The sequence below is a fragment of the Rosa chinensis genome, chromosome 2, assembly GCF_002994745.2.
Source record: "Rosa chinensis cultivar Old Blush chromosome 2, RchiOBHm-V2, whole genome shotgun sequence".
In the NCBI taxonomy this organism is placed as follows: Eukaryota; Viridiplantae; Streptophyta; class Magnoliopsida; order Rosales; family Rosaceae; genus Rosa; species Rosa chinensis.
The window spans coordinates 35322685-35335873 of NC_037089.1; the positions used below are offsets into that span (position 1 = coordinate 35322685).

General features: G+C 39.8%; 1 protein-coding gene across 2 annotated transcripts; it reads right to left on the reverse strand.

Annotated features, from left to right (window-relative positions):
- Positions 1-5202: 5202 nt before the first annotated feature.
- LOC112187508 lies at positions 5203-8819 on the reverse strand. Of its 2 annotated transcripts, XM_040515117.1 has the most exons (7): positions 8538-8819; positions 8059-8198; positions 7562-7665; positions 7369-7468; positions 6522-6571; positions 5551-5659; positions 5203-5223 (listed from the first exon to the last, which is right to left on the reverse strand). In XM_040515117.1, the coding sequence occupies exons 4-7, from the start codon at positions 7459-7461 to the stop codon at positions 5218-5220; spliced, it is 258 nt and encodes an 85-aa protein (XP_040371051.1). In that variant the 5' UTR covers positions 7462-7468; positions 7562-7665; positions 8059-8198; positions 8538-8819; the 3' UTR covers positions 5203-5217. The 2 variants fall into 2 exon arrangements, 1 of the variants encoding a protein (XP_040371051.1); XR_005806938.1 differs by lacking the exon at positions 5203-5223 and having other exon boundaries at positions 5311-5659; positions 8059-8216; positions 8538-8810.
- Positions 8820-13189: the final 4370 nt, after the last annotated feature.

A 13189-nucleotide genomic window follows, 5' to 3' on the forward strand; every position in this document is an offset into this window, starting at 1 on the left:
TTCAAAAAACAAAAAAGTAATTTGTTGAAGAATGCTGACATTTAGTGTGCCTTGTCAAATTAACTAGGATTAGTTCTATGATTGTGATAAGAGAGAAGGTTCTAGAGTTCCTAGTCCTATTCAGAATAGTTTTCCTTGTATCATAAGAATATGTACTTTGTAATCCATATATCTAGGGCTCCTATTATCAATAGTGGAACATACAATTCTCTCATCAATCTCTCTCAACTCTCATATCCTAAAACATGTTATCAGCATGAGTCATAGGATTAGTTCTATGATTGTAATAAGAGAGAAGGTTGTAGAGTTCCTAGTCCTATTCAGAATAGTTTTCCTTGTATCATAAGAATATGTACTTTGTAATCCATATATCTAGGGCTCCTATTATCAATAGTGGAACATATAATTCTCTCATCAATCTCTCTCAACTCTCATATCCTAAAACATGTTATTAGCATGAGTCCTAGCCCTAGCCCTAAAAACCAAAAGCCGAAAAACTCTCCACGACCACCGAAGTCCTCCACCTCACCTACCATATGTCTGCTGCCCCTACAGCCCCCACGTCACAGCTTGCTGCTCCTGTAGTTTGCATTGCAGCTAGCTGCCCCTGCAGCACCTCTCGGCCAAACTTGCCGGCCACATCTCGGCTAGCACAATCGACCACCTCGGCCAACATCCAGACCGCACCGGCCAGATCTTAGCCTTATCCAAGCACTTCTCAGCCTAGCTACCTAGCAGCCCCGAAACAAAGCTAGCACACACCACGCTTTCAAGTATTCAAGATTTCAAGCTCCAACTTTAAAACAAGTAAGTATTTAAGATTAAAGTTCCTGCTTTCTGTCTTTAAATTATGTTCTTTTTCTCGAGGACTTGCAACCTCCCTTCTTCTACATCCCACATTTCTTATAACATGGGTTTGATTCTTTGAAAAGCGAAATCGTGGGGATTAACGCTAAACGAACTTAGAGCGTTCATAAACTTCTCACTAAGAGCGTCCGTAAGCAACAAATTTGACCATATAAACATCATCGTTTCAGTCTAATCTAAAAATTCTTGGAAATCGATTTCTTGGTAGCATAGCTCAAAAATCTTATTATTTATTAGTTATCGTGGAAGCTTTGACTCTGAAACTAATCTATTTCTTCTTATTTTCAGGATGTCGAAACCGAAGCTTGATTTTCCCATGCTTGATTCAACTGGCTCGGAATACCATATTTGGGTCACAGATGTTGAGAACCATCTCACTTCGAAAGGGATCCCACCTATAATTTAGGCACCAAATCCTGAGCTCATATTTGAGCGTACGGCTACAAACAATGCCACTGCCCTCATCTTGATGCGACACCACATGAACAAATCACTCAAATTGGAGTACATGGCAATCAAGGATGCTAGAGAACTATGGGTAGTGCTAGAAGAGCATTTTGGCAATGTCCATGTAGATAAGCCACCTTCGCAGCCTTGCCAACATGCCTCCACAACATGCTTTCTACACTAGAATAGTTATGTTTTGCATCCCACATTGGAAATCAAGTGTAAGAGGGGAGGCTCCCTTACTTATAAAAGGGACTTCCACTCACTTAGATCAACATCCCAAGACATCTCATGTAATCTTTTGGGCCGCAAGGCCCAAACACATTAGTTAAACTTTCAAGTGGACGTAGTTTCCCGTTAAGGTGGGAGATGAACCACTATACTTATGTTTCTCTCTCTCTCTCTCTTACTCTCTCTCTAAACGTTAATTAGACCCCTTGGTCACTAACATTAATATTGGCGCCGTCTGTGGGAAGCCAACACAAGGGCTTCGTCACTTACCACTGAGTTAAGTTATCTTAACATATCCTTCGTGGCAACTTGTGCCATCGGCCAAGTCAACGCCAAACAAGTCTGGTCAACGCCAACTCAAAAATTGTCAACGCTGCGCCACTTCAAAAAAAAAAAAAAATTTCATTTGCTCTGGACACCCAGAGTTTGCCCGCCACAACTTCAATGCTCTTGAGCTTCCAATGTCATCAAACTTTGCCAATCCGCCGGGCATGGTCCAGCAAGACTTGCACACAAGGTCCGCTAGAGGCACGTCAGGCGTTGCACTCACTCACCTCCGCCGAGTATCACCGCTGGCCAATCTAGGCTCCACAAGCCAAAGACACTGCTGAACCAAGCACCGCTAGCCACCCTCCGCTAGCTTGCACAACGGCCTGCCATCGAGCACCTCCGCTAGCGAGTTCCAGGTCTCCGCTGATTCCATGTCTCTACCGACTCCACGAGTCACTGCAGAGCACCAAGTCCTCCGCCAGCGCTAGCGGCCAGCACAGGCTCCGCCAAAACTTTTGGCAGTATCACCGCCACACTCGATCAAGCGGCAACACCAAAACTTCTGTCAGCGCACCGCCGAACACCCACCCCCAACTCTCTGCTAAACACCAGCGGCGACCACCCTCCTTCTAGTGCCTACCACCGACAACTCGCTCAAAGCTCCGCTGACCATCAAGCCTCTGCCGGACTTCAAGCCTCCACTGAACTTCAAATCTCCGTTGAGCACCAAGTCTTCACTAGGCATCAAAGCTCCGCTAGACAAGTGCTCTGCTGTCCAAACTCCGCTGATGTTCCAAAGCTCCGCTGACTAGAACTCCACTGTCCAAAAACCCGCTCACCAGAGCTCCGCTGTCCAAAGTTCCAGCAAAGCTAGCGACCACTCAAGCCTCACACTCTTAAGCACCACTCAAGCAGCTTCACGCCTAGTCGAAAATTGCTCTGTACACCCATCACCTCCAAAACCCACCGGAAGACTCGTCTAGAGACTCCGGCACCCGCTAACTTACCTCAGCTCCCGAAAATGGCAGTTCTTGAAACCATTCAAACGCTCAAGTGATGTTGCTCGTGACTTGAATATGAGTCATTCAACAAGTTTATGGACAACCTCTGCGTTCACGCCACCAGATAAGTTAACTTTTATCTCAGTATCTGGTGCAAGGCCCTCTGCCTTTGCAGAAGAATGGCTAATAAATTACTGACAGCTATACCACTATCTCACAGGCACCCTATTATAAGGCATTGCCCATGTGCTCCTGATACCAATACTTGTCGTATTAGTGCAAATAACATTTGCATCACAACCTCACATATATATTTACTATATTTATGATGCCATGTTCAAGCCAATCACCGGCTCATATATTAATATAAACTAGATAGTACTTGACAGGACCCGCCCCGGATTTCACTGTTCATACACCGCACTATTCACCGCTGCACTATTCATGCGGTGACACTGTTCATGAGGCGACCAACTCCTCCTCCGGCCACCAAATTTCATCCACAACATCATCTCAACATTTCCAATAACTTTCTCAACTGTAACAAAGTCAGAAAATACCTTGAAGTGGCCGAACAATTAAGCACTCCGAAGTATAGTGAAATTTTCCAATTATGTTTTCTTCCTCCATGCTTTGATCTGGGTTATGAAACTTGGCGAGCATGAAGAGTGGCTCAAGGCGCTTCTAATGGACCTGACTTTATGACCGGAGGTGGCCGGAAATCGACGTTGACCAATTTGCTACAGTAAAAATGTTGGCTTTGATCTCCACATTTCCGGCCAAATCGCCGTAAACAACTCCCACATGCGTGTTAAGGAGGAGGAGACGAATCTAACGATGCTCGCAGCTCACCATTTGGTGGCCTAGAGGTGGTGGAAGAGAAAGTTGCAGAAGAGAGACAGAGAGAGCACGGGGAAGGAGAGAGAAAAGAAAGAAAAGTTACCCGGCTACAGTAACTTTTCAAATTTATACCAATCTACCATAAACAGTAACTTTTATATTTCGCTTATAACTTTCGCATACAAACTCTGATTTTTACGTACCACATATGCACGCGCTCAGTTTAACGTCCTCTACAACTTTCATGAAGAAAATTTTCTCAAATTTTGACCCCAACAAAAAGTCAACTTTTAGAGCCCCCTAAAATGTCGAAACAGAGCCAGAAAGTAAATGTAAATGTCGTTTACCCATCGAAAGACTTGTAAACTGGTAAATTTAGGTTCGGGACGTTACAGTACTCCCGCGCGATGCTGCGAGTTTTTCTTTTCTCAAATTTGTAGTAATTATCACAATCGTAAGCTAAAATCAATAACTGAAAAATTTGTCATTTGACACATTACAAAAGAATGTAACTCTTTGCAAGTAAGTATCGACTTATATTAAAAAAGAATGCTTGCATATTTACTAACAGAAGAATTCATGTAAAGCTATAGAGCACAAAGGAGGTACATTAATTCTCTGCCACCCTTGAAAGTTTAAGCTTGAAAACACAATAACATGCTTCTTTCCGCTGGGCGCTGGCAGTAACATTTTTTTTTTGACTTTGTCAAGGGGAACCCAAAGGCTTCCTAGGCCCAAGATAAACCCCTTCGGCGCATGTGAAATGCTCCAACTGTGTATTGCAGTACAGTGCCTGGCCACTTTGACAGCTTCAGGATTCAAACCTGGGTTGGGGAGCACACCCAACTAGGTAAGAACCACTAGGCCACTTGCAGTAACATAATCAACTGAGTTCTTAGCAAATTCAATCATCATCCCCTGCTTAGAATTATCATTTTAATGATAGAATTAATGTGATCCCCTCAAAACATTCAAAAGTAGAGCACTACTTCAGGAAAGCAAAACAGTTTTAATGTACAGTAAAACGCTCTAATGTACCTTAACAACAGGAGATCTTTGTTGGATTATAGTCATTGCATCAGATGAGCCATAAGTTGCAAACACCAAAGTTCACTTAATAAAAGAATAAATAATATCTAGTTTTGATTTGACTCTAACCTAATCCTATTGGACAATTGTTTTATTAGAAAACATATATATGTAGTAGTAATTCCATGTTGCTGCTTTTCTAGAGGAGATCTATTTATGCAGAAGCAATGAGAATATGGAAATGATTAATATTCCTATGGTGTTGTCAAATCAGATTTACATTGGAGAAAAAGTTTATTTCTATTTATTTATTTTTCTAGTTAAAACTGAAAGTGAGTATCTATTTTTACTTTGATTCATAAACTGGCCGAAGTTCAAAAGGGTTGAGAACATAAAGGTTATACCAGTTCCAAGACAATTTTTACATCTCTGATGCTCCTGCAGTGTTTTGCTTATTATTTCAACCATCATCAGTGTTGACATCAGTCCAACTGCTCATGCGGAGAAGGATGCTACTATGGGATCAACTTCACTACAACTTGACAGGAAAGCAAGTCAGTCAATGAAACTGGAAAATACATTATTATTGACATCATTAGCTTAATATTTGTTATATTGCTTCACTTTTTACTTATACTTTCGAAATTGTTCTTTTCATAATTAGTACCGAACTTCAAAAAGCAATATAAGAACCATTGGTACAAAAGATTATCAGTTGCCAAATGAAGCATTATAGAAAAATCGTCGTTCTCTAATTACATATCATTGTATATAATCTTAAAGTTTTAAGCATCGAGTTAAATACTAATAACAGGCTGCGGGAATCATCAAAATAGAAACAGAATAGTTCAGAGAGGAAACTCACCAAGGGAGACATCAATTGAATGAATGGTGTAAAGTTTGGAAGTTCATTTTCTTGCTCCTCGGTTAACATCCTGAGCTCTGCGCTTTTAATCCTCTGTTGTATCCTCAGCCTGCATACATACAGATATTGAAGTTTAAGTGAAAAACAAAAAACAGGCCCTCTAGTTTAGAATCTACACATTCATATTAGAAGTACCAAACTATAAGCCACAATTTTATCTCTCAAAATCATTGCTAAAGTGAATTTACACCAAGAAAATCAATTCATAAACTAACCATTAAAAGAACAAAGATAATGAGAGAGCTCTCTATGCATTGAATTATGCTGGTGTAAGAATCAAACAGGACCATTACAATCACTGTATCCACACCATTCTGATCTTGAGGGAGGCTTTACTACTCTATCAAACCAAATTGAAACAAAATGTAATAGATTTTCTATCTTAATGTTTTGTATATTAACTTCATATAAATATTAGAACACCAGTAGGAACTTATCAATTCATGATGAGATTGCAGCAAGATATAAGCTTTTGGCACATATTCAAATTGCAGCATCGCTTTCGGTGTAATTTTGGTTAACCAAAGGATCTAAAACCCATGTGAACCTCAAGTTATAACAAAGGAAGGGTTGCGAGGGTAGTAATATGTTTTGGGGATAGCTCAATCTATCTTGGTATTGCCTTTTCTCTATGCTTTGTCCTCAATAAGGTAATTGGCATTGTAAACTAAGAATTCTGTCAACTAAGATGCATTGGCAATTTGACCCTTAGTACTGAATAAAACTCTAGGCTCTGTCCTTAGTGAGATCATTGGCACACAAATATACCAATGTCACTAACAAATCTTAGAATCAGATGCAGTGGCATTCAGCGATAAATGAAATTTCTAGTGAAAAAGGGAAACAACGGGAAAACGATAGTGTCAGTCCAATAAAAAAAAACTTATATTTTAGGAATCACCAGAACTTACTGAATTTTGAAGTAGTTGACATATTGATCAAGTCCAACAATAGGTCCAACCTATAAAGCAATGAATAGAAAAAGTTCAGACCAAGCAAAAAAAAAAAAATTACGTTCAAGGCTCCAAGGGAATGCAGATGAGGAACTTCTAGTCGTAATTTTGTCAGTACCAACAACATAATAGCAGTTGGTTCACTTCTTCTGCGATGGCCATTTGTTTCCTTTCATTTATTCCTCTCTTGGTTGTATACCTGTACATCAAGTCATGGAAATCATTCTCATATGATAATGTTGATGTTCTACTATGTTGTACATGCATGAATAATACAATGGATGAGCCAAAGAAGAAAAATTGAATTCACTGCAATCTTTTGAATTTATATATGCAGAACCAAACTCAATCCTGCAGATAATTTATATAAAGAACCTAAACTATAAATAAGTACACAGAAAAGAGAAAGAGAGAGAGAAGACTAAACATGTGATAAAAATTAAACAATAAACAAACCCTGGTTTCAGTGTTGACAGCCAAACTGAAAACAGCTTTAAAAAGATCAGCATGCTAGCAACTTCTATCCAGAAAGTACGAACTAAAAGCAAGTGAAGCAAAGGCAATGAGATTTCATTCACATCCATTACCTGTATAATGTTTGGCATAAGTTTACTATAGTAAAATGCAACACCTCGACCTCTAGCAGGGTTTATTAAGTTCTTTTACCTAGATCTCTAAAGATGATTATTGAAAAATAATCAATCAATTTTAATTGTAGCATAAACTTTTAAATAAGAAAGTATATATGAACAGGCTATTTTCATTGTTTTTTTACCAAAGGAGGTTGTCAAATAATGATATGTACCTGCAACTGGAGTCTCTTGCCAGTCAACATTATCTTGTCTTTGATGTTCAAAGTTTGACTTTTGCTCTTTCCTTGCTTCATCCAAATCACCATTGATAAGCTACAATTAGATGATTGTCAAAACGATCAACATACAATATATAATAAAGAAAGTCTGCAAAGAAATATCAAGAGATTCTTGTTGGATAAGCACCGAGATTGAATTCTAAGTGTAATCTAATGCTATGCTTCCTCCCGTTACAGAAATGGTCACTGCTGCTGCAAACTCTGAAGGTTTAAATTCCAAGAAGTCAATTCCTGCATTGAATTCCAACCCACCACAAACATCAGCGTTACTTTCATAATTGGTACAACAATTATTTCTTTATCTCACCACTAATTTTATATTATTATAGGAATATATGGAAACTGGGTGCTACAGAATTTCTAAGAATTGAGAAAGACGGAAGATTGGGCACCATTGGTTTTGCTCAAACTGATTAAACTGCTATAAAAATGTAAGCTTTAAGTGGGATTTCGTCCTCATTGAGTTTAAGGAGGAAGCAATCTATGAATGAGAATGGAGTAAATACTTGCCTCAAATACATAATTTGACTCGGCCACTCGTTGAAAGCTCAAATCTTTAGGACTCAAAATAACTAAATCAGAAACTTAAAGAAAAATCGAATTAAAATGAGACCAATGCCTAACCTGTAAATCAAGGGAGATTGAGACATTAATCTCCTCCATTTTGGCTGCAAGGGACAAACATGCCACAGCCAACAATTGCATTGTCAAAGCTTTGTCTTCTTTCCTTCTTTCACGTTTGCTCTTCACTTCATGAAAAGTATCTACACAATTGCAAAATACTAATTCAATGACAACCTTGAAGAGGAATTAAATCCAAAAGTAGTGGAAGAAAATTCCATCCATTAGATAAAAAAATGAACTGAACATGCCATTAGAAACAGCAGATACAGCAATCAATGACTATCACTAAAGCTGGCTTTTTTAAAATACTCATGTCTTTAACGAAAACTTCATGTATGATAACTTTTAAGTACTTTCTTCTATTTCTAATATAAAGCAACCCTCCGGTCCAATATTTTCTACCCAGAACAAAAGTTCAGAGTCATCAGATTTTTCAGAAAAGCCCAAGAAGGTAAAAGCTCTAAAGGATCCAAATTTACCTGGAAGTTTGCTTTTGCTGAAAATAAAACCCCTCCTTTTTTTGCTGAAAACTCCAGATCGCCATAAGAGATGCAGCAAACAAAACCCCAATCTCCAGGGATGTTTTTCATCAGCAATAACAACTGGGCTATTCTAGGCACAGCGGAAACAAACTCTCCTTTTCTCTCCATTGTTCTCTCTCTGCGTAGAGCAAAAAAACCCAAAAAGGAGAGGATTCAAGAACGACTGAATCGCAGAGCCATAGTTAAGAAAAAAAAGTGAGGGCAAAACCCGGAGAAGAGAAGAGAGCAAAAAAATGGGTCTAGGAGGCTTCTGGAGGAAGAGAGAAGAAGGAAAAAAAAGAGGTCAGTGGCAGAGGCGTAAAAAAATCTAAATGAGGGTAGAGTCGTCTTTTTGCCTACGAATGAATGAACAGTTAACTCATCTTTTATATATGTATAATACTAGAGAACTACCCCGCGCTTTGCTGCGGGATGTACATCGTAACCATAATGTGTTTTCTTACTCCCAACCAAAAAAACATAATTGTTCTCATATTGTTAGGTAATATCTGCAGCAAACAGTTATCTTAGCCTTTTGTTATGTGTGTTTTCTAGCAGTTGTCGTGATCTAATGATTCTGATACTTGGTGTTGTGTTATAGCCTCTAGGTTCACACAGATGAACATTCTAAAGATTTACCCCAAAGGAACATGAAGATGCCTCCTCGAATTTCCAACCACATGTTGGATGGATGCATGGAGCTCAAATGTTTGTCTCTAATATGCAGGTTAGCTTTGGACAACTGAACAATCCAAATACTCCGTTGCATAGAACCTGCACAACCAAAAAAAAAAAAAACACATTATCACCAGTGGAATACAAAGAAACTTCAGAAACCAGATTGAACAACGCCACTAAACAAAAAACACTAAAAACTATTGATGTCAAAATGAAACCAGTTTCATTCCAACTGCCAAAGATAAATATAACCACCTTAAACCACATTGAAAGCCGTTTTCCTATGTTTCCCTAAATCATAATATTTCACATATTGTCTATTATGCATAATACAAAAACCAAAATCACTTGGCTGGTAAATTATATCTCACACACCTTTTGCCCAAATCATACACAAAGGTAGGCACTTTTTTGTTCAATTTCATCTTTCCAGTCACCTTCTCAGTTACTTTAAAATATTGAATAACCAAGTCTGCATCAAACTACTCTCCTAACTCTGCTCTCCTTTATCTCATATTGCAATTGCACTAATGGCCACTAACGCAGTTGAGGAATATTAACATATATGAAGGAAATAAAGATGCAGATCATTTACTTTGCAAACAAAAATGGAAGAAAACAACTTATGTCTCAGCCAGGTATGCAAATGGAAAACCTACATGAGCAGAGAATGACAACTTAACTCCGATTTTTCTCAGATCTAACTACCAAAAGATCATATATGCATTTCCAAAAACAATGACAGAGATCAGAGTTAAGCTGCTCAGCCAAAACAGAAGCAAGCCCCATGACCTAGATCCCAAAACCTCATAAAACATCAGTATAGCGATTGATGGCTATAAACAATTACCTCTTCTTCTTGCACACCCCCTTCCAACACGACCAGCAAAACCTCAAATTCCTCCGACCAAGCCAAAACAAACCCAAAATCAAATCGCTATTCTCCTTCTTTCTAAATCCAGATCGATCACTCCTTTTTTCCTTTCACTGTCTCTCTTCCTCTCTCTTTTTCTCTCTCTCTCTCCACCAAAACAAATAGAAGGCTCAGAAGCAGCAAGCCAAAAGCAAATCAAATTCCCCCGAACAACCCAGAACGAACCCAGATAAAACCGAGGGGAAATCATATATTGTAGGGAAATGGCAGCATGGTAATTCAGATAAAACCGAGGGCAATATCGTCATTTAGCACCCTTATGAACAGTTGAATGAACAGAGATGAACAGTTAAGGACATTCGGCTTTAGATTATAGTATAATGTTAGCAATGCCATAACATACCTAAATAACATTTGTTTATTAGCATTTGTCTATTGATATATTGGTATCAATGGCAGCACCACTTCCATTAACTCTTGTCACATACACATATAAAATTATATATAGTTGAGATTAATATATGACTGCTCTAAGTGGAATATGCCAAAGACTAGCTTAGTAATATGTCTACCACCACGTGGTGCTTGCTAAGCTAAGCTCAGGCGGCATTAACATGGTCACCATGTCTCAATTACCATTCCAGTCTAAATTATGCATATGTCATCCATGTGATCATCCAAGTATATGTGCCGAAGTAATTTGTCAACATGACATGGCTTAATTGCTCACTCCACATACTCAAGTATTGTTTCAATCAATACCACTACTATATAAATTCTACATTATTATGAGTTTATGGTCATTGACAATTGCTCACAATTGTGACTAATATGATTATATTTACGAGCTAGCATTCTAGCAACAAGTACTCATGTATGCTTTGACACAATTGTACTTCGTCTGTAAGTGACTCTTATGCCTATCTAAGCTCAATATATCATGATCACATGCAATAGAATCACATCTCGTTGTTGGCTTCACTTAATTCAAATATAATCCAAATTTGCATCTACACATGCTTATAATGATTGTGTGTATGTGTCACCCAATGCCATGCATATATGTGAAGCAATATCACTATGCTCTGCACCGTGACATTCTCAAATTAATGTGTGTATTAAAACTTCATTGCACATATTTAATCAATTTAATCGTATGGACAAAGGTGCTAATCATATACCTTATCTTATGTTGACGAGGCACAAGCACCGTTTCAATCAATGAGATCATTAGCCTTCTACTAAGGAATGTCACCGGAGCAATGGAATGTCATACTTGGACAACTCCAACATGATTTGGGTACTTATATCAATTCCAACTCCAACTCCAACACACTCAACATCGTCCTAAGATAAGCAACTATATCTCCTTCTTTACGCACTTTCAATTTGGGCTAATGCCATGCCATTGCCATGCTTGTATAACTCTTAAGCATGCCTACAACATTTCGTAGATTTGGCAACACCTTCTAGGCCTCACATGCTAGATATGACATGCTTCATATACCGATCTCAAACGATCTCTAAGCATGTTTAAATTAATACATAATGTTATTAGCAACTTTACTACAAGTACATGCTATACACATATGCCATGCTTCTATTTAATTATAATTTAATTAAATAAACATGGGACACCCAAACAACCTATGCCATATCTTGAAGCTTGTGACACTTATGACTTCATTAAACATGCTCAGATAAACGACTTACTTGGGTTACGACTCGCTTGGGTATCGAGCATGGCCACGACTTGCTTGGGCCACGCCCCGCATGCTTGCACAGTGCCTATCCGCTCAACTACACCCAACTTGCTCGAACACAACCTAACTCGCTCAAACATATCCAACATGCTTTAGTTAAGCTCTAGGTTCACAATGCTTCATAGCTTTCATCGGAAGCTACTCTCAAAATTTTATGTGGACATCCATCACACTTGCAATTATCTAATATGCATGTCACATGGCCATAAGATCCATATATTATTACTTGCTATACTTATTTGGCATTGTTCATACAATTACAAACTTAACATATACTCTATATGTAAACATATGGTCTACCCTCCGGGCACCATATTTTGTCAAGCTTTTCCCACGGGAAAGAGACTTAAACGGGTCTAAACTCCACGAGTCTATGGTCTACGACCAACAGCCATGCGGTAAGGCAATGCCTCATAATGACAATGATCGCTATGCGGCGTTGTAGTCAAAGATTTTCTCCTCCGGGAAAGAGTAAAGGGACTGGTTAACCCCTAACGCTTGGGTATCAAAGATTAGGCTCACTACCCAACACCCACTGCTTATACGCAGCTCCCCTCATCAAACAATTTTCCAACCATATGGAGGTCTATAGCCAGGAGTGGGGAACTCCTCGGAGGGCCTAGCAGGGGCCCACGTGAAAGGGCAAAAGCGTTCGCTCCGACCAATTCTAGATGGATGACATACTTGCACTAATTATGCTCGCAATATACTGCGCAAAGCAACCACGCTGAAAACCCTCCTTGACTGGGGATTTCAGGGACTTGCACATACAGCCTAGCATAATTAGCAACGGTTACGTTTACGCCTTAGGGAATCACATTCGAGCTCCTCGCTCATGCCTCAGCAACATCCCCGAGCTTTCACGCTCGTGCCCCAGCCACACCGCCGAGCTTTCACGCTCATGCCTCAGTGGCATCCCAGAGCTTTCACGCTCTTGCCTCAGTGGCACCCCCGAGCTTTCACTCACGAGCTCCGCGTGCACTCCTTCCCGGCACCCCGAGCTTCCGTTCACTAGCTTACCGCTCAAGCCTTCGCGGCACCCCGAGCTTTCGCTCACGAGCTTACCTCTCATGCCTTCCCAGCACCCTCGAGCTTTTCACTCATGCCTTCTCTGCACCATGGAGCTTCCTCTCACGCCTTCGCGGCACCCAGAGCTTCTGTTCACGAGCTTCGCGTTCACTCCTTCCCAGCACCCCGAGCTTCCGCTCACGAGCTTACCGCTCATGCCTTCCCTGCACCTCGAGCTTTCGCTCACGAGCTTGCCGCTCACACCTTCGCAACACCCCGAGCTTCCA